The 21,505-nt window shown below is 44.1% G+C and overlaps 5 protein-coding genes across 5 annotated transcripts; 2 read left to right on the top strand and 3 right to left on the bottom strand.

Annotated features, from left to right (window-relative positions):
• Positions 1-7,159: 7,159 nt before the first annotated feature.
• Positions 7,160-8,513, bottom strand: AO090010000265 (NADH:flavin oxidoreductase/NADH oxidase family protein; the record flags this gene model as incomplete). The annotated part of the gene is made up of 3 exons (XM_023233735.1): positions 7,160-7,543; positions 7,605-8,059; positions 8,123-8,513. The coding sequence occupies 3 exons, from the start codon at positions 8,511-8,513 to the stop codon at positions 7,160-7,162; spliced, it is 1,230 nt and encodes a 409-aa protein (XP_023094108.1).
• Positions 8,514-9,334: 821 nt separating this feature from the next.
• AO090010000266 (uncharacterized protein) lies at positions 9,335-10,170 on the top strand (the record flags this gene model as incomplete). The annotated part of the gene is made up of 3 exons (XM_023233734.1): positions 9,335-9,372; positions 9,449-9,817; positions 10,140-10,170. The coding sequence occupies 3 exons, from the start codon at positions 9,335-9,337 to the stop codon at positions 10,168-10,170; spliced, it is 438 nt and encodes a 145-aa protein (XP_023094109.1).
• A 5,518-nt stretch (positions 10,171-15,688) lies between these two features.
• On the top strand, positions 15,689-16,598 carry AO090010000268 (uncharacterized protein; the record flags this gene model as incomplete). Its single annotated transcript, XM_023233732.1, has 3 exons — positions 15,689-15,698; positions 15,999-16,222; positions 16,278-16,598. The coding sequence occupies 3 exons, from the start codon at positions 15,689-15,691 to the stop codon at positions 16,596-16,598; spliced, it is 555 nt and encodes a 184-aa protein (XP_023094110.1).
• Positions 16,599-17,137: 539 nt separating this feature from the next.
• Positions 17,138-18,044, bottom strand: AO090010000269 (uncharacterized protein; the record flags this gene model as incomplete). Its single annotated transcript, XM_001827240.1, has 2 exons — positions 17,138-17,498; positions 17,548-18,044. The coding sequence occupies 2 exons, from the start codon at positions 18,042-18,044 to the stop codon at positions 17,138-17,140; spliced, it is 858 nt and encodes a 285-aa protein (XP_001827292.1).
• A 1,193-nt stretch (positions 18,045-19,237) lies between these two features.
• AO090010000270 (ankyrin repeat domain-containing protein) lies at positions 19,238-20,139 on the bottom strand (the record flags this gene model as incomplete). The annotated part of the gene is made up of 2 exons (XM_023233731.1): positions 19,238-19,294; positions 19,348-20,139. The coding sequence occupies 2 exons, from the start codon at positions 20,137-20,139 to the stop codon at positions 19,238-19,240; spliced, it is 849 nt and encodes a 282-aa protein (XP_023094111.1).
• Positions 20,140-21,505: the final 1,366 nt, after the last annotated feature.

Here is a 21,505-nt window from a genome sequence, read left to right as displayed (position 1 = left end):
CAGTACAGATCGTATTGTATCGAATGTTGCTCAAATAATCGGCTCGCGCTAAGCCCTTGGCAGTGGGGCTGGGAAACAAATCGTCATGTGCTTGAAAGTCAGAGGAATTTCGAGACGGACTGTACTTCAAACTGGAGTACCTGTAGATGATTGTGACCAGAATAAGCGAACACCCCTCTCTTGGGCTGCAGAATACGGAGCATTAGATGCAGTAATGCTTCTAGTGGAAAATGGAGCCAAAGTAAATTCCATTGATGATACGCTCACTTCCCCCTTGGCATGGTCACTATCAGCAGGTATGGGCCAGATGGTGGAGACAAGATCCTTCCTTAGGCAAAAAGGTGCGAGACAACGATGGATACTGAGGAGAATAATTCGTGTTTTGGTATCGCGGAAATAGTGACTAGCCACATTCCATTTACAGCTAGGATTGCGAGTGGTGGGGTTACATATGATTACCTTTTTACCACATCTTTCGTTTATGTTAGTTTTACAAGTGAAATTCGATACATAGCTGCAACTTCCTTGCAAGCTAATCAAACAGTACACGTTGCCAATCATTCTTCTTGCTGATACTATACCCTTCGTGATTAACTGCATCCATGAAGCTAGTCTTCCGACAGCCCGCGCCCTTATTTGAATAAGACACAATATGTGCATGGAGAAGACCAAGTTCACTAGTTTTGATGACCCTGGCTCTGCGGCCATTTGTGGAGAGGCACGTCGGTGGGTTGAAAACATAGGCGTGTCCCAAAACATGCTATGGCGATTTGTCGCCTGCTAAGCAAGCTGCACTGATCAGCCAATACGAGGACACTGTAATAATCAGCAGTAGAATCATGTTAAGAAAGACGCGCAGTACTTTTCAGGCTGTCACCATTATCAGGGGCAAGGGGGGCTGAGTTCGGGCATAATGTCGCCTGACAAGCCTACATCTAGTTTTCCCTATCTCGTCTGAAGTAAATATATTTGTTGTACGCTTAAGTTTATCTAAATCTTGAATGTGCTGCTTATGAATTGTCTTTAAAGAATGCCTCCGTTATTCTTCTAATTGAAATGCATAGAACCCTCTCTGAATTATAATGTTAATGGCTCAATATCGTAGGTTAATGTCCATGCCAATTTTCTAGACATGGCTGCTGATGACAGTACGCATCCTGGGCCACATGGTTTGTTCCATTTACATCTTATATTGTCAAAATTTACTTGGCAAAAAAGTGCTACAGTACGAAATTGGAAACAGTAGTAAAGAGAAGATCTTCCAGTCACTGTCCTTGAGACTTACTAGAACAACAGCTTGAGCTAGATAAATCAATCGGCATCATTTTTCACCTCAAGAATACTCTTGACACTGATATTGCACGTTAGCAGCAATGGCGAGATGTTCCAGGGTCGCTGTAGATAGCGTAAGTGCTGTGCATAGAGCATGAGTCAATATCTTTCTCCTCTTCACGAAACAATGAAAAATGTTTTTGGTTTTATTTCTTCTCCTTATTAATCGAGCTGCTAATCCCAGCGCTTGACAATATTTGCTTCGTTGAATAGCGCTGTGCAACGCAGTTGTTCTAATACGACCATTCCTGCGATGCCTTTTGGTGAGCACCGTCCGCATGTGGTTTATGATGTTATTCATCAACATCGCCTTATGAGACTTAATCAGGAGTACTTGCTCTTGCGGCAGCCGCTGTTTCTCTGGAACCATGTATTGATGTTGTTCCAAATGAAATTCAGTGGCCAACCGTGAACTTCTGGCTAAACCCGGGGCCTTGAGCAAGATTCGGTCAAAGAGTGGTAATAGTAAGCTATAGTATATGATAGAGGCGCAAGTATGGATGCTCATGGAGAATTCTTTAGTTTTATCTGACTTCACCTCGTGCCGTGATCCATGAATTCCTTGGAAAAGGAGCAAAACATCGTCATCATCTTGCCTTGACTCGGCTGCCGCCGGATGGTGGATATGATCTTCTTTGGAGGTGACGCTGACAACGCGGTCATCTTGAGGCTTTGATGCGTGTAGCAGTACCAAAGCCAAAGAGATACATAGGCGAGGTAATACCAAGTCTGAACGAGGGAAGTTTTGTCTGATCGATGCCACTTCTTTGTTTACCATGTTTTGCTGCCTAGTATTAGTCGGCAAAGATAATTGTAAATCGAAAAGTTCATACGCTGCTGAATTGATGTGCCATCTAGGCGTTTACTCACATATAACTTGATCATTAAGTGATGTTAGAATAACACGTTTCTAAGGTTCAAACTAGACATCTATTATACTTGACCTGTACCCTTATTTATGGATGGCCTAAGAATTTTAAGTTGTGAATCAATATATAAACTTGGAGTTAAAGTTTCTAATTTGAAATTGCTGTGCACAGTGTTAGAAAGTCGGGGTACACATTGTTTTGGTCCTTTATTAAAGGCTCAAGCGAGTGAAGCTTGTGGCCTCAAGTTATGCCGTTTCGGTAGGAATACCTAGCCTTTTTTTTTTAGAGAAAGAAAAAGATTCTTCGGCGGCTCATGATTATGTGACTCCTCAGGAAGGATTAGCAGTGTAGCAGGTACATAAATAGACTATATGACAAGAATTACCCGAAATATGATCGAAGTGTAAGTTTATACACGTGTACTGTACTGGTCAGACTTATACATTCAAAATATGTCACAGATGCATCGCATACTAAATTAAATTCCGGTTTCTGCCTCATGCAAGCTTGCGAGTGAATGCCATGAAAGAATTGATTAACCACTTAACAAGGGCTGTCTCTTATTGAGATAGTAGGACAGACCTCAAGTGAAGGCGCTTGAGAGCCGCTCAATATAAATCTCTCATTTAGGGATAGTACTGTAAAATGGTCCCTAGTCATGAATCATATGAAGGCAGTTTAGACCCCCTTAAATAGCTCTCAGCCCCTAGAGAAATGATACGAATAAGTTGCGTAGATGGAGAGTATAGCGGTACACTAGACAGCCAGAAATTCAAAATCCGAAAAGGGCAACAAATTCAAACTCAATTTTCTTCACCACTCAAATGCTTTCAGTTTATATGTCGATTATGCTGCATAGGTTCCCCATGTCATTACTTAGGCATCTTTATACCGGCTAAGTGCCCGATATACAACCTGAAGTTTACGGTTATAGCTAGAGTTAAACCATAAACTTCCCTGCGGTATGAACTATCAAGCTACCAGCATATCACCAGGCATGTAAATCAACAAGTGATCCTTACAAAAGATTACTTATATAACTACTCACTTTAAAAAACTTACTCAAAAACTTACTGTTAAGATTGAGAGCCCAGATTTCAGGATCTTGTCTTTACTTATGTTGCTCTATAATTAAACTTAGGCCTCGGGCAACCAGTAGGTAGATATAGCGCTTAATAAAATAGTCAAGCTTTCTAGGAAGAGACTGCGAGATATGGTTGTCCAGAAAGGGATTGTTTTTGGAAGGCTGAATTGGTTGTACACAACGGTCGTCCAGCAATGGCACATACATTAAGGACGCTACCGGTGCTGAAACAGTACAGAATCACACTGCTCACAAGCAACAAAGCAGCCGCCCTCGCACTGAGGAGCCCGCGACAATAGTCGGGCCAGGAACACGTGTGCCAAATATACAAGTCGATTAGAAGACTACAAAGAAACAGAAACAGGATCAATATCCGTTGGGTTCCTACCAGCGAGGTTAACAAACTGTTGGGCCTGGCGAAAGAGCAGGCCAGGACAGCGACCCAAGACGACGCCACTCCATACACAGAGCTCCCCAGAATAAAATTAACCACCCTCAATATCGCATGAGCCCATGTAGGCACCAGTAAAGGCCTGCCAGAGAAAGTTGGGAAACACGCCAAAAGAGTGGATGCCGCACTCCCAGGTAAACATACCCGACAGCTGTATGATCGACTATCCTGGAAAGAGGCGAGCGTGCTGGCTCAACTCCGGACGAGTATGGCAAGACTAAATGGGTGCCTCCACCGAATCAATGCTGCGCCGACAGATCAATGTACATGTGGACAAGCAAGAGAGACCGTAGAGCACTTCCTCTTTCGATGTCAGAAATGGACGGTACACCCGACCGACATGCTGCAATGCACTGGCACCCACCGAGGCAACATATCCTTCTTCCTGGGAGGAAAAAAAAATCAGCTTCCGATGATCAAAACTGGACTCCAAACTTAGAAGCAGTACGGGCTTCAATACGGTTTGCAACCGCCACGGGCCGACTCGACGCCGCGTGACCCTATAGACGAACACCAATCACCCTCCCCTCCCGACCTAACTCCCATCAACCACCTCGTAGCAGACACAGTAGACGCGTTTTAATTGCCGAAGATAAGATGTTGAATACTTGAAGAAGCGCCTTCAAGCCAGCCTACTAACCAATTTACTAACCCACGAGAATCCGCTACGGTATTGACAGATAAGACGACATTTGTGAAACGTGAACTAGTATGGGCTTTCAGGAGACAAGGCACATCTTAGGAAATGTACTAGTAGATTAGTGATAGTTGCCCTTTCGGCTTAGCCGCCGGGTGTTAATAAAATGTGTGTGCGTGTGCGTGTGTAGTACGGTCCAGTCACATCACTCATTTTTTCAACTATTGCTTCATTCCTGAGACAGGTCGCAGCGTTTAATAGGCGCATGTCGATGTTTTCCCTTGCATTGTTGTAGGTTCCGATATGTACTTCAAATATGCCACAGATGAAGGGTGTAAGCAGTGGTCATGAAGCTAAGCCATGCATATCACAGCAAAATCTACCCGTCAAAAAGCCCCGGGGCCAGCTGCTTTTCTGGCCAATTTATTGAGTACAAAGGCAATGTCTCTGTTAGCACAGTATAGGTTTCTCGCACCTCAAATGACTGAGGCTGCGTGAATCACGGTTTATTAGTTAAATACTTCGCTGAGCCCATTACTAGGTTACGAGTCCTTATCAATCCATTTCGAAGGACGGACACGAAATTCTATCATACGGTAACATTTCCTGACGTAAATATGTGTTCAGGTGGGATTAACGGTAGTCCAATTCATTTCCGCAAAAAGAGCGAATATATCAAGGGATTCTTGAAACAACTGGAAGCCAAGAGATAGCTGTTCCCGACCCAGAGTGTCCCTGAGCCTGTCGACCATGTATTTCCCGAACGACCCAACCTCTGTTACTGTAACGCTCATGATGTCCAAATTCAGCGAGACCCTTGATTACGGGGTCGATAGATCTCTGGGTCTCGCCCGCGTGGGCCAGAAGTAGATGGCATCAGATGGATATGATTGATTGCCACAAGCTGACAGCTGTCACCAAGTTCCAAGTAGACCGCGGTAGGGTCCGCTATGTAGTCGAATCCGATCCTTCAAGGCAGGTTATCGTCAGGCAGCGAGGAGCTGAATTCTGGCTCGTATGGCAGCCGAAGTTCGGTCGGTGCCGCCGAAAGACTTTTGGAAGAGATTCCCCCAGTTTTTATCCATGAGCCGAAAAATGATAATGCCTTCGGCAGATTTTCGCTGAAATTTCAAATCATAACTGGTAGATTTGACTTGAGAAAATATTTCAAGGCATTCGGAGGGGTACATATCAGGAAACCCACTGATATGAAAACATCTTTGCTCAGGAAAGAATGATAAAGAACTTGCTGGATTGTGATCACACAATATTTCCGCTAGTCGATCAACCACCGACTGGCCCATTTCACCGTATAGTTGTCTTACTGTCGGAGCGGGTTCCCTCATATTGAATTTATTGTGCTGTGCACTATCTCAAGCCGGAGGTGATATGAAAAGAGCGGGATAGTGATTGTGAGCGCGGGGGATGGGGAGAAAATGTGGTCTTCTTCTGGTCCAAAAGGCGGAAAGAGTTGGCAGATTCGCTTGGCATCGAACTGAAGGGCTTATCTCTGACGTCCAGATCGTATCATGATGACAAACTTTGAAATCTGCATAAGCTCTGCAATCTATTAGTGTAGTGGTTCAGGCACCAGGGTAACTTGAATCCAACTGTATTTATCCTGGGAGCGAAACGGCTCCTGAGAACTTAGGTCGATCTTCCGCCCGAGCTTGTGTTCCATACGGCCTTTACTCTTGACAGCACACGGGATATACATGCCCTGATGATCGTAAACAGAGGCCTTTACCAACTGTGGAAAAAATATCTATATCAGCACAGTGTGGACCATGAAAACGGCGCCGGACTTATCCTAGCAGCCGGGAAAGGGACTTTATCCGCGATGTGTTGTTTTCTCGGTGTACCATCGGTGAACGTGCATGTCCGAAACGTAGCCGGACAGACGATACTCCACCCCGCAGCCCAGCAACATGACGGATTCTATATTATGATGATGCTTTTGCGGGATAGTCGTATGGACATTTATGCGACTGACACTGTGGGACGGACGCCGTTGTCTTATGCGGCATCGAACGATGACTGTCGTCCGCTTAGCATCCCACTACGGCACAACGATATTGATGTTAATATGGCCGGCGTCCAAGGCAAAACACCGTTTTCCTATGCCGTCGATAGGGGGGCACAAAAAGGCAGTAAAGAAGCTTCTCGACGACACGCGGCTAGATCCCAATCTAACTTCCGATCATCTCTCGCCCGTAGCGATTGCAGCAGGCAGCGGTTCCATGGAGTTACTAGAGATGCTTTTGAGTGACCAGCGCGTGACTGTCAATAGCCAAGATCAGGGTTATATAGATCTAGTGGCCTGGGCATTATTTCGAGAATAAGAGAGAAGCATCTGTTTCCTGCTTTCAATTTGTAGTAAGGGGAAACAGCCATTCTTTGAGTACTTGGTTGAAAAGGTTAAGAAAAATATAAAACATTAGAGGCAACAGTGGGAGTATGACTGTTGACATATAGTAGTCCAGTATGTAACGTTGAATGGGACTGCTTGTTATTCTAAAGGACTAATCAAACTATAGCATTCGAATTGTACAAAGTTTGGCGTCAAGGTAGGTTAAAGAGGAAAGATCACGGCTTACTGGCGGGTAGGCGTTCCTTGAACCCAAAACTCGCGCTTGGCGAGGTTTGGGGTGTGCTTATTAGCCGGCTATTAGCTGATCCTAGTAAGGTTCAAAAGCCACAGATAAGTGCGATACGGCATCTAAGCATCCATAGAAGGAAGCTTGAAAGAGTAGTCATACATTTCTTGAGGAAGTACTGTAGAAGTATCACAAAAAGTTCATTGGAGCAGCTGCACTGTACCTGGTCCTTTCATGATCCAGTATTGCCTTGTATAATCTGTTTGTATCTCGTTCAGAACCCAAGTCGACAGGTTGCAGGCCTTTCCCCAGGTGCTGCATCTGCATAAGCGCTGCAACAGAAGTAAGATGGAAGTTATCCGTGTCAATCTTGATCGGAGGGGCTGTTTCGACACTTCCAGACAAAATATGCGAACATAAATGAGGTTCCTGGCATAGGGGCCGTGCTAGGCCTATGCCATCTACCTCCTGCACGGCGCGTATCATACCTTTGACAGAGCGATATCCTCCAGTTACGTAAACCTTTGTGCGCTCCATCTTCTCCGAATAGATTCTCCCGTACTCTAAGAAGAACTGCAAGCCAGTGTCACTATGTTGCCCATTGAAGTTGTCATGTTTCATCCTGTTGACTTACCCCCTCATGCTGTGGTATAGAAGCGACCTGCTTGCGGCCGATTGTCCAATCCTCATAAGTGCCGCCGGACAATTCAACAAAATCGAAACGCATTTTCTCAAATTCAATGCACAGTTGAACGGTCTCTTCCAAGTTGAACGTGCTCTCCTGGAATTCAACAGTGTTAATCTTAATACCAACGGTAAAGGTTTCTGCCACTCGTTCGGATATTGCCTTTCGAATCTCGGATATCAGCTTCATTCTGTTCTTTATGCTGCCCCCGTAATTATCTTGACGTTTGTTTGTTCGGGGCGACAGGAATTGGCTTAGCAGGTGCCCATGAGCTGCTTGCAGCTGGATACCGTCGAACCCAGCCTTTTCAGCATATGCGGCGGCATGAGCAAAACCCTCCACAATATAGTTGATGTCCTCCCTTTTTGCTTCCCGGGGCTTACCAAAATCAGCCCCAAAACTCCCTCCGCTCACCCCGATGTCGCTCGCACTAATTGGAAATGGTTGCAGGTATACCGGGGTCTAACGACCGGGGTGGCATAGTTGAGCAATAATGAGGGAGCCATGACATTTTGCTTCCAATGCGATTTTACTGAATCTCTCAAATCGCAAACCCTCAAACGGTGCATCTATAGGTATGATAGGATCTCCGGCTGACACGAGATGCTGAGGATCAATCATAATATTACCAGTAATGATAACTCCAATGTCACCCTCGCCCCAGCGCCGGTATAAGTTGGCGAGTTCAGCAGAAGGGATTCCACGAGAGCCAGAATCAGAAGCAGAGAAAGACGCCATGCATTCGGCTGTAGAGCTCTTCAGTAAGCGGTTTTGGGCCCACTTACCCGAGAATGAGAATAACAGACGGCGTCCCAGTAGGTCTGGGCTAATGCTCTCCCGATCAGTAGAAGATGGCATTTTTCGGTGGGTTTTTTTTTTTTTTTTTGTTGTTGTCAGGTTGTGTAATAATACTTATAGGATGTGTTGATCACACGCCCACAGATAACCTCGACGCCCAATTTTCGCAGTAGGATTGTTCAAATCGCGGGATCAATGAATGTAGTAATAGACTATTGGACCTAGGTAGTCAAGCACCTTCCAGCACAACGTTGTCGTCCTCGCTCTAACCTTTACAGTTCTTGGGCTAATATCCGTTTCCTATTTTGCTGAGTTTATTTTGTTTTGTGTACTGTACCACCGCCCGGTGGGGTTCGAGCGAAGTGGAGACGAGAGCCACTTAAAAAGAAAGGGGTCGAAAAATCTAAGAACGTTCAACATATTCTACCAGACGTAGAATGATCACCATTCTACCTTAAGGTGCTTATTTGGTTGTGTTCATTCTCCCAAAAAATGGCATAGGTTTTTACTTCTGAGGGATTTGCCTTCCTAGGGGTATACGATTCCTTTCAACAAAATGAATTCTCAAAGACATGATTAAGGGACTATCTTTTACTACATGATTGCAAACCTGGTACAGAAGACAGTGAACATGTTCAACAAATCAATATTGTCTTCTCTAGTACCTTAACTTGCCCCTGGCTCTTAGGTATTTCACTAAGCTTTCTGCATATGATATCTTAGAAGACTCGGTCTTAGTATAAATGCTTGAAACGCAGACTTAAGCCTCCCCAGCACTTTTCTTAGTGCCGGCCTTGATTGATACCGACCACGATTTGCCTTCTAGAAATATTCCTTTTCTAGAGAGTACGAGTGTATCCAATTGAAAATCACCTTTCACAATGAGTGGAATCACTGCAATGATCAAAGCGGCCATTCTGTGAGTACTTGATTAATATGTGAACGAAAGAACCGGTAACTGAGTGAAATAGAGTGCCGCATATGGAGGTTAATAGGATGAATTCTGCCCGTGTACTCCAATGCTTAAGCGGAGAGAAGAGGTCCCTCGGTCTCTATACGCTTGGCTTCTCCTATTATGCGGAGATGTACCTCGGCTTCGAAGAAGCATGGGGAGACCTTAGGGACTGGATTGCCAAGTATCCCTGCAGCTTAACTAGTCTCACTTACGAAAAGAAAATCTCGGATCTCTCAAAGCTTCTTAGCATGGTCGACCTTTATCGGACCGAGCGGCTTATAGAAGATCTTAGGAGACTACACTCCTCTTACCCCACCATAACCAATCTGACTACCAATGAGTCGCACGACATGCAGATAAAAGACGTCATCAAACGCCGCATAAATGAGAACCCGCACAAACTGCTCGCGTACGTCTGGGTACTCTACTCGGCTTTGTTTAACGGCGGCCGATTTATTCGCCAAGTGATACTCAAAGCTGGACCCGAATTTTGGGGTCTAACCACGGATGACGAAATTCAATCCTTTCCACCTCCTTTGTCCTTCTGGGCAGTCAATAATGACCCGGAGTTCCGCGAAACTTTTAAATCTTGCGTGAACCAGGCCGGTGAACTTTTGACTTTGAATGAAAGACAGGATGTGATTCAAGAATCGGTCTGGATCCTTCACCGGTGCAAGGAACTGACCGAGGAGCTTGATGAACGAGCAAAAGTATATAGAGATTCTTGACAGCCTGATGGATGACCTGAACGCGGTCCTCTAGAAAGCTTCAACCACATGTGCAGCAATAGCCAACGAGGCGGCACGAATTTTAATCAATATATGGATTGCGAAAGCTATGTATGATATATAGAAGAGCCTCTCGATAAATCAAAGGGTCTTGTTTCCATTCCATTATATGTATGAACAAAATTAGAATACTTCACAGGAGCAAGTGCCTTGTGATGCATCTGAAGCACTCTGTACGGCAGTTCGAACGAGATATCCATGCATTATAAAGATAACAAAACACTACTCTCGAGGAAGAATTCCATAGGATAAGAGCCTTATATCTTGCGATTGAGACAGGATCCAGAGAGATAGTTGAGATTTTTTTGGGGAGCTTCAAAATTGGTTGATAATGAGGGCCAACCGCCCACGGGCTATGTGGAAGGGAGACATCATATGTTCTTCGAAAATTGAAAAAAAAAAAAAAAAAAAAAATTCGTCCCGATGAATTACCTCTATAAAGCAACGTACTGTACAGTAGTAGTTACACAGCCTGCTGCCTAGTAGGGTGCAATATCCTGAGGCATAGAAGGCAGTGATTGAAGACCCCTTCAAGAGGTCGATCTCTTCTTGAGCTCGAATCAGTGACCTGAGAAGTCAGCCTGCCCTTCTCAAAACGTTGCTTAAATGGAAACCCTGGATTCACTATTTCATACAGGGAAATGAAAGTCATGAAGGAGGTATCTAGCCACTCAAGAAGGGCTGCTCTACATCCTCAGCAGGATCAATCTTATTGATAGTAATTTGAAACCCCAAAGTCCGCCAGACGCAGATTCTTGGTTTAGGGAAAGTAAATTGGCCCCTACTCACAGATCATGCGAAGATGCCCAAGATTCCCAAGCAATTCTTGACCCCTTCGAAATAGTAGGATTAAATCAGAAACACCATATACCTCTGGCATTAGTTCATATACACCAAACATTCCTGCCCTTCACAACCACGAATCTCAGCAGTTTATACCTGAGCCTCAATTCTAGTATCACCAACGAAATTTGGGGAAAGGAGCCTTGGCCTTATATATATGTATAAGCAAGACCTGCCCTGTCTTGATCATAAATTGTATTACAATCGACGAAAATAATTCTTAAAGCGGAAGAGTTTATCATGGATCACCAATCTCATTGGAATACCGATATGCATCTGACTAGCATAGGAGAGACAATCAACCATGAGATACTCGGACAAACGGAATGGGAATTCGAGTCCGACTACTCGGAGCCCGGATTCAATGATGAGAACTTCCTCAGCAACCAGGGGCCAAATAGTCCCGCTTGGGAAAATAAATACGCCAACTATGAGCTTTTAGACTCAGATGACTCATTTGAGGGAGACACTGCAAATTCGGTGAGCGCTCTCTGGGCTACTGTAGTGAAAAGCATATTTATGGTGTTTACTCTAGGTTGTTAGCGAAGAGACTGACGGTATAACTATTCTTGGCGAACGAAAAATTGACATAGCCAGTGGTAGAAAGACTCAGTTTCTTGTGCAGTGTTGGGTTGACGAAAAGCATATGGAATTGTTTATTGAATTGATGAGAATGTCATAACTTTGACCTTATGAACGCCCGTACATATTTCCTTCATCGGTCCAGATCTGAGTTCGCCGGTGTACACCACATCGAACCATTTAAATCTCACTGTTGCACGCCCGCAGGAAACTGTACCAAGCCTGACATATTATTGTCACAAAGAGGAGGAGTGGAGAAGTAAAGATGGAGAATGTAGAGTGAATTCCCCTTATTCAGGGAGAAGGCTAGAAAGAGAAAAAGAAATACAACAGTCAACTAAACTCACCAAAGTCATAATTTCCCTCCCTCTCCATAGCGTCGTGGCTTCTACAAGAATATCTATTCACTGGGAGGGCTACTGTACCATACTGTGCTAGTGAAGACGTTGAAGAGGCATCTAAACGGCGTCGTGCATCTGAAAGCTCTTTGTAATCTACAGAAATGCGATAACAATAACGAACACTGGCTGAAATGACCAGAAAACCACCAGCCAAAGCGTTTGTCAACCAGAAACTGTTTACCATTCAGCTGGTGCAAGGGCCCTCCACGATATACTGTATTTATTAATTTGTGATTTTCAAGAAGTATTACGAGGGTTGCACGCTGCTCAACATCACACAGTGCTGGGCTTCGGCTCAATGCACCCTAGATACTCATTTATGATAGCTCTCACCACGAGCTAAGCCTCAAAGCGCGTGACAAACAAGAGTGGTAGCAAAAATCGCATAATGAACCAGCGTTGATTAGAAAGGCAATATGGAAACTACCTCCTCGGGAAGTATGCTTCTGATTCAAAGTGATACGGGAGCACATGTAAGAAGCAAAATTGTCTCTTTATTCTCCTGTCTTATCTTTCGTTTATATAATAGGCCATGTACTTGGCCATAGAAAGATTTCTAGGTAAGTCAAGTTGCACTACACATTCCTAATGTCTTCTTACCCAAGATGTTGCTTAACAGCTTCCAGCTTCACCTAGGTTGGAAACACAGACTAGTAGTGGTTGTGACTGCTAGCATTGTATTATGGTTTTTGGGAAAGTACCTTTCTTTCCTGATCGGTGATGTGAGTAACAAGATTACCTGTTACCTCTAAGCATTCTTATCTGACAGAAGGATAACTTTCCTAGTTCCAATATTTCGAGCATATCGATATTTCGGGATTTTGCAATGATGGCAATATTCAAGACCTCGGGTGCGAGAATATAAGGCAAACTGGTCATATTAGCGCGCAAAGAAGCATCCCCTTGCATGACAACATCACCCAGATAGCTAGTGCTTTAGCGTCCCATCCCATGGTACGCCTTAACGAAAATAAGGTATCGGTGCCTGGCAAGGTGAATCCCAATCGCTGGACCCAATTCGCTGGTGCAGGGGTGTGGCTCCCCGAATACAATGTCTATCTTGTTGTTTCTCGTGTGGTATACACAAGGCCAGGTGTTTCATGGCCCACAATTAGCTTCCTAAGGGGACAATTATTTGACGAAAACTGGAACCACCTGGAAAAACATACAATAGAGTGGTATGGCACCAAGATGTATTTTCCCATGGTATATGAGATACCAGCAGTGTGGTGGGAAGAGGGGGGCTTCTTCGGTCCAGAGGACCCTCGAATAATCTTAGACGAGGGCGTCCAAGGTGCCGAGCCGCTTATTGTCTTTAACATGATCTCGGATGGTGCAGGAAGTCCACGAGCCATGTGGATCCATAAACCATTCTCGAGCATTACGACGATACTGACAATACGCAATGAGGAAAGAAGGCCCGTGGAGAAAAATTGGGCCCCTTTCTTTCATAACGAGCCCAGTGCAGGTAAAGGAACCGAGACCAATGAGTATCTGCACTTTGTGTATAGTCTCAGGCCTCTACAGGTGCTCAGATGTATGATTAGGAGTGGTGAGTGTGACTGGGTGTTCAGACAAGAAGTCCCAGATGCTTTAACAGAATTGCATGGAGATACACGAGGAGAAATGCGGGGTGGAACGAACTTTATGCCAATCCCTATAGATGGACATTCGGACATCCAGACGTACATCGGTCTTCCTCGAACGCATCTTAATTTCTGCAATGCTGGTGCAACCTACCGTCCAGAAATAACGGTACTCTCCGGCTTCCAATCCAAGTTCCACATCGCATATGCCAGTGTTGCAACCGAATTCGGACACACATTGCTTGATGAGGATCTCCTCAGTAATCCTTGTACCAAGGGTAATATCTTGATACCTAGCAGCATTGCACGATGGGTCTACAACTCCAGGGAAGACATGATGGAAGTGTCATTCAGTATAGCTGACGAAAATATTCACATCCTCCGCCTCTACGGAGTGTTGAGTTTCATCCGCAGCCTGCCATACTATAGCCGGTTCTTAGCATTTGACAATCCACATCATGACGACGCCTCTCGCAATTTTCGCTGGTCAGTGGTAGGGAACGAGGTAATAGCATGCTCTGTAGAAGCAGCGGCTAATTCAAGTCGAGCGGACTCAATTCTTGCAGAAATAGGTGAATTGTCCAAGGCACTAGAGCAGATTCGCATTTAGAGATACTTTGTGTGGCTGGAGCGGACCGAAGAAATCAATGACTAAATGGCACCGATAGATGCATACTACCTGGCCAAATTATAAAACGTCAGGAGGCATGGGCTAAAGGTTTACGTACAGCATTCTGATAGTACATGTTTAACAACTACAGTAACTTTTGCTGCCGCCGGAACTATCCGGATCGATTCATTGGGAATTATCCTGATACGGTGCTGATGACCGAGTATGATTACTATTCAAACAGATTCCCTAGAAATGGTTATATCCTAAAGCATAGCTTGTCCTTGAAATGATATTAGGGGAAATTCTCTACATATCTCAAGTCAATTATTCCCAGGCTCGACCAGAAATGGATTGAGTACAGACGGTTGACACTTCTTGTAACACTTATTGACGTTTCCAGTATGTATAGGTACCTTGGACATCATAGTGCTTGGTTAAATTCAATAGATTGAGAAAACATGTTCTGGCTATGCTGAACAGAAGTTGCAAAGTCCTCCAAGGGCTGTGAATCTAGATCTCTCATGCCTGGGTCTAGTTCAAGCACCCCGCCTCTTCTCAGTATACTGTTCTAAGAACTCGGCTTAGATGCTCTTCATTATTGGAATAATTATGTACGTTAGGGAAGAATTGGTCTCCCTTACTGCACCTTAACCAGCCTTACAGGGTCAGTTATTGTAGGTTTCAGTGCTCCAGGGTTCTATTGCTGCTATGCAGCAGTCTTCAATTGATAGAGTGAAGCCTGTTCGCTGCCTTGCAGGAAACTGTAGTGGAAGGCACTGCTTCTGTAGGGTGACATTCATGACAGCCTTGACTATTGGGATTCCGGTACATAATAGGACCTGCGAGGTTTGGAAGAAAAGGAACATAAAAAGAATCTTATAGTGAAAATACGCTTACGAGCGCTCTATTCGTGAGAGTTACATTATCATAGTAATTTACTGTACTGTATAGTATTATTTTAACACTACCCCTGTGATTCTCCTTTTACAGCTGCTAATTTTTCATAATAATATCAACCAATATAATCTCCCACAAGATGCTAAATAAAAACATCGATAATCCGCACACGATTCGATATTTTCTGTGAGGTTTGAAGGCTAACACCTTGTGATTGTACACGTAGATTTGATAACAAAAATTGTTGAACATCTTCTGGAGGTCACTCTATAACCTTCTTAAACAACTGGGGTTCTAATATGCACTCTAGTTTTGATACTACGGTGTATCAAAGCATCAAGTGAAAGTTCTGTAGCTGCATATGGAGTATCAATAAAGCATAATTCATGTCAAACCCTCTGGTTTATTTCATGAAATAGGGCTGGAGTATGAGATACTCCTCAATTCTGGGGTGGCCGCAAAAAAAACACAATGATTATCAAGTTAACCACCTCTGAAGCACCTCCAGAACATATCTTCCCGCTAGACTAGCCATAATAGCCTGTGTCTCTCTGCAAAATTTACATATATATGGACACTAGTGTGTAATCGACGTATTCACAATATCTAAAGAATCACGAACTACCTTCTGTGATACTAGCTGTTACAATGACCACCTCTAGTAACCAAAAGCGTACTTTGTGGAGGAATAAATGTCGAAGGGCGCTTGCAGAGCATATAAGTAAGGTACCCATTGTTACTCATACCGACATCGCAAGCCCAGATCTCAAGCGGTGGGATAAAATAGTTCGAAGCACAAACCCCATGATTATTAACGACAGGAACGAACAAGAGACCATATGTTAAATAGCCTTCATCAGGATGCTGACGTAAAATTTAGGCAGTCGACTTGGCTTTGAGATTCCACCTGATAAGATCCGCTTGCAGCCACGTGACGAAGATCCATACAGATGGCATGTTGCTGATCACCTAAAGCCCCTCTTCAAATCAAATCTAAGCAGTGGCAGTGTTGGAAATTTTCAAAAGATCTGCCATGCCTTGAAAGCCCCAGACCTAATAGAAGCAATACATCCGGAGGCTTTGCGAAATGACCAGGACCTTGAGGTATATATGACTATATCCTATTCTTTTCTTATATTTAGTTGGCTAATTATTTCAGACCGAGAAACAAAGCTCAGTCCCCAGTAGCAGCTTCGCAGCTACGATACAAAGGCTCGAGAAGGAAAAGCAGGACGTGCTGGCTGATAGCCAACGACTGTGTGAAAAGCAGGAACAGAATCTCTTAGGCGCCCAAGTCGAATGGGAAGCAGAGCGTCGGAAGCTACAGGAGGAAATATCACGGTGGAAGGATGCCGTATCGTCCTATGACCTCAGGGTTCAAGAGTTGAAAAGGGTAGTCTGCCCTGCCCTGGAAACACTAAACCTTCATTTACCTGGGCTGTTCGTTGCGATTCATGCCGAGCAACACTTGGTGGATTAGCAGCATCCGAGAAGTGATACGCGTTGAAATTTATATGAGGCTGCTTTGCTTAGCTTAGTTTCATTTTATTCTTCCACGTCATCTTATTATGTGTTCCAAGTTTTTACGTTTACATTGAACATGTTCCCATCGTCGTAGGAGTTCAAAAAAGTTCTGGGAAGAGAGCCCAGCAGGAATCGAAGTCTCCTGCCGCTGTATGCTTCTTTTCTCATGAAAACATTCTGTAATATGAGTTAGCGGTAGCTTGCTGACATACTTAAAGCACTAAAGCCATTGCATTATAGACTATTATTGTGTCAGTTCTAACTTAGTAGATATTAAACCTATTCTTTCCATTTAACCTATCTTTCGGTTTTAGTAATATTACAGTAGATAGCTTTCGTTTATATTATTGGTTGCTGATCTTGCTTAAAGATGTCTCTAAATACACAGTTTATACAATACATTATACTATCTTGGCAATAAATGTCAAGCTCTTCGGACATTTACCATTCCCATCGCACAATGAATATATTCTGTAATCATAATATCGCTTCATCTTAAGCTCGAAGGGGCAAAACCATAGCTTCTTCACCATTATTTGCCTTTCTGTCAAGAGTTCTGAAGGCCAAATGCCAATGTATATACCATGGTCCAATAATTCGTGACCTGCCGTGTTTAAAGACCCATCCTTCAGAAATACCTTCAGCAGCCCTAGTAAGATTCTTGATTTCTTCGTGCGTCCGTGTGCGAAGCATTGACACAAAACCATCAATGCCCAGGGCCACCCAGATCACAAACATAAAGCACATTTGCAAGAGAGATCCCTGGAGTAGTGCGTGCATGAAGGGTAGTGGAGAAATAGTAGTCACACACCAGAACAAGAACGTGGTAAGATCTCTTTGGAGGAACTCGAAAATTCTATAGCACCGTTAGTCCGGGTTTCTGGATGTCTTGTTGCAAGACATACATATATGCATCTGTAAACTGCATCGCACTGTGCAAAACCTTTTTGGCGGAAGTATCATTGAAATGATGAAACGAAATGTTAAATATCCGGCACTCCTTGCCAGATGTAACTTTTCCCAGCTCTGCCGCATCGACAGAGTCCTGGATAAAGGAAATATTTTTCTGCTCTTTCTTAATAGCCTTCCATTCCTCCACACGGGGCTTGATATCAGCCAAGATGAATTGCACCGAATGACTGTATTCAGTTCCAAGAGCTTTCTCAATGGCCGGGATAGGACCCCCCGCTCCGGCACAGGGGTCGACAAAAGTATATAAAGAAGCGTTCGGGAGGTTCTCAAGGATGATATTTGCAGCAGCCTCGGCGGCAGTGTGTCTCACGGCGGGAATGCGGAAATTCCAGAGTGCAGTTAAATATGTTTGAATGAATTTTACCACAAATTCAGGACACCAGGACTGATCTTCTATCTCAAACAGATGGAAGCGAGGAAAAAGAGCCATGTTGAATAATGGTACTGTAAGGTCGAGTCTTCCTAGATGTCCTTTGACTTCTCACTTGGTTTATAAATATGTATTCTCATATCGAGATACTGCACAGACTCAAGCATATATTACAGTTTATAATGTACAGTGGCAAGTCAGTTGTCTGAACTGCCTTGCCATCATGCTACAAAGCTACTCTCTACTGTCTGCGAGAATTGTTCAACAGATACAGTGCCTTCCGTACCAAAATTCTTTTGGTTTTGAAATTCCAGAAGTGGGGACACTTTGTCATACGGTAAGAGGGAATATTGATAGGTAGGGAAGATTTCCAAGGCACTGTAGTATTTTTTGCAAATTGTTTATATGATCAACGGTTTGCGGAAAGAGTGTGCGTGCAGATTCGCATTTGTTCGCATACGCTACTCTGGACCTACTAACTAGGCATTGTGCGGCGGACCCATTCGACTAACAGTCGATGTGATTGGCTATGTGACGATCATACTGTTTGTCAATATCACACAGTACCTCTAGAAAAATCACCCAACGAGAGTATCATGAGCACGCAGATCTTACTTGTGCATTTGAACAAGTTAATATCTGAGCGAGCAATCAAATTTTAGAAGAGACAGACTCAGAGGATCACTAAGGGGGAAAAAAATGTAGAGATGGAAAGATTAAACATCAATCTTACTGGAAGACTGCGTTATTACCAGTTGCACAAAGTACTCAAAGCAGTGTCTTCACAGACAGTGTCTATCGACGTTTGTGACACTGTAAAATACGTTCAGCAGCATCCTCTGGTCCTGTGCGCCTTGTCCAATGTCTTGTTCAACGACAATAATGGTGATATCTGATCATAAAAGGCAGTTCTGATCCTTTCATTTCTCCGGATTTGATTTAAAATCGTGAACCGTCGAATATGTTTGAGCAGTGGACCATTGAGCGGCGGTATTGCAAGGTCTCATGCAGTTGAAGTTGTTTGAACTCCACAGCGCACTGGGAAAAATCCGAAATAGCCAAACATAACGAGAATGAAAAAGACCAACCACAGTCCATAGCACGAAATGTTTAGAAACCGGAAACGGCCGACCGCTTGTCGTGAGGTGTTCAACAGGGCATTAATTTTCTCCTCCTTGATTGTCTCCTCCTTGGTTTTTTTTTTCCCTTCCCCACTTTTTTCAGCTACCCAATCAATTTCCCTGTAATTTTCATCACTTTCCAAATATGTCTTCCCTGCGGTATCCCGAGGGGACATTGGTTTTCTCCTCCTTGATTGTCTCCTCCTTGGTTTTTTTTTCCCTTCCCCACTTTTATCAGCTACCCAATCAATTCCCCTATAGAATTCAGCCCTTTCCAAATACGTCTTCCCTGCGGTATCCCGAAGGGAAGTATTTGCTCCTCTTTGGACGAGAGTTTGGAATACACCTTTTTGACAACCCCAGATGGCGTGCCATAAAGCTGTATTTCCAAAAATATTGGTTTTATCAATATTTGCGCCTCTATCAAGGAGGATATTGACGATATTCTCATGGCCATGATAGGCAGCGAACATAAGAGCTGTAGCGGACTCGTGATAGCAAAGGCTATCAATAGCTGCTCCACTGTCCAGCAGTATGTTAACTGTATGGTGATGACCCCCAATGGCAGCCAACATTAGAGGCGATTTGTCTTCTCTATCCTCACAATTTGGCTCCGCTCCTGCCTCGACCAACATTTCCACAATGTCGTTATGTCCTTTTCCAGCAGCTAGTGACAGCCCACTCATACCTTCGTAATTTTTATACGTGGCGAGAACCCCTTCCTTGAGCAGTATCTTGATCAGGTCAATATGGCCCCCGTCACAAGCCAACAAAAGAGCTCTTTCGCACAGTTCCTTTTTCCGGTTGGCATCTGCCTCTTCGAAGTTGTAATATCTTAACGCAAGCTGGGCAGTCTCCACTATTCCCTTCTCACCGGCCCACAGAAGTGCTAATTCACCGTGTTTCTTGTACAAGATATTGTTGGTCTTGTTGCGAATGTATTTCGATACTCTCGTAAAGGAGTTCAGGTCTTCTTTGGAGTCCAAGTATTCGACAATAAGAAGCAAAAGCTTGAGAGGTAGTTCCAAATGCATGGTAGGGCAAATCGAAACGGGTTCTAACACCGCAGCACGTTGAGTAGAGTCGAAAGACTAGAGAAGAGGTAAGCGAGATTGAATAGTATCTTTCCACATTGAAGCAAGGAAGAAAGTGCCAAGATGGTTCGCTCGAGGGCCACTAGTAGCAAGTGATTTCTGATGGGCCAGATCAACATGTCTGGAAGACGCGCAAAACCCGTGAAGGTATTTGAATACGGGTAATATATACCAAATTATATGTTTTTATGTGATATGGTGTGTATTAAATTGGTATTTCTGTAATATACAGCCCCCTGGGTTCTTGGCGGGTTCGTGGGTACCTGAGAGTCGTGGTCACGTGACTTAACGACTGTAGCAAAACTAGCAACATAATGTGTAAGAGTATAAGTACGTACCCCAATGGTATGCCTCTTGCATGGGGATACAAGCCTGTGGCTCTTACATGAACCATAATAATCACATATTCGTCCAATGGTAGCCCAAAAGTTCGTGCATATAGATCTTTCAGCCCTGACCATCTGCCCACACGATACCTTTTTCCGTTCCGTCCCGCCCTTTCCTTCTCAGACGAGAGACTCTTCTGATCATCAGCCTGGGGCGTAGCACAGTACCAGAATAAGTTCTACGAGCTACTAGAAATATTGGATTGGTCATTGATGTCTTCCTTATTCTTTAATTCTGCGTCGGCATATCGAAGTGGGACACATTAAACAAGCCAGCATTGGTAACATATCGAGTAGCCTTCTTTCTAAACATAGGATAGACTGGCCTATAAGCACAAAGACGCTTCCCCCCCACCTGTACTGTGGCGCCTTTAGCGGCCTTTACTGACTGTTAATATCCATAAGCTAACCAAACCATCGCAGGAGAATATCGCATTGCCTACGCAAGAGGAGTCGCTACCCAAGGGAAATGTAAACCCGACTACATCAATCAAGCGATTGCTGCCCGCAGTAGACAAGGCTGATACGGCTAGCGGCTGAACCTGTACAACTCCGTGGATAAAGTGGAGGGGCCCGCCTTTCGTACGGTAGTCTCCTATCTTTCCCTGACCCGAAGATAATACGTTAACCCCATCTGTTTTGGCCGATCCCTGTTCAGCTGCAGCCGAAGGAACTACCTATACATTACTTTGTGGTGACTGCAAAGAAACTTTTTAGCTTACTTTACTACTTATCGTACCAAATGGCCCGGGGAGCTGGACAAGGACTTCCAGCCATTATCGCAGAGTTTTACGGAGCGGATCATTAGTAGGAATGTGCAGCAGCCTGTATCGGGACTTCTGCATCAAACAAGACGATAACTGAAGATCCAATCAAGGTTTTTCGGCAACAGCTCGAAATGCGTCAAAGAGCCCCACGAA

Source organism: Aspergillus oryzae, chromosome 8 (assembly GCF_000184455.2).
Source record: "Aspergillus oryzae RIB40 DNA, chromosome 8".
In the NCBI taxonomy this organism is placed as follows: domain Eukaryota; kingdom Fungi; phylum Ascomycota; class Eurotiomycetes; order Eurotiales; family Aspergillaceae; genus Aspergillus; species Aspergillus oryzae.
This window is presented reverse-complemented; position numbering and strand designations above follow the sequence as displayed.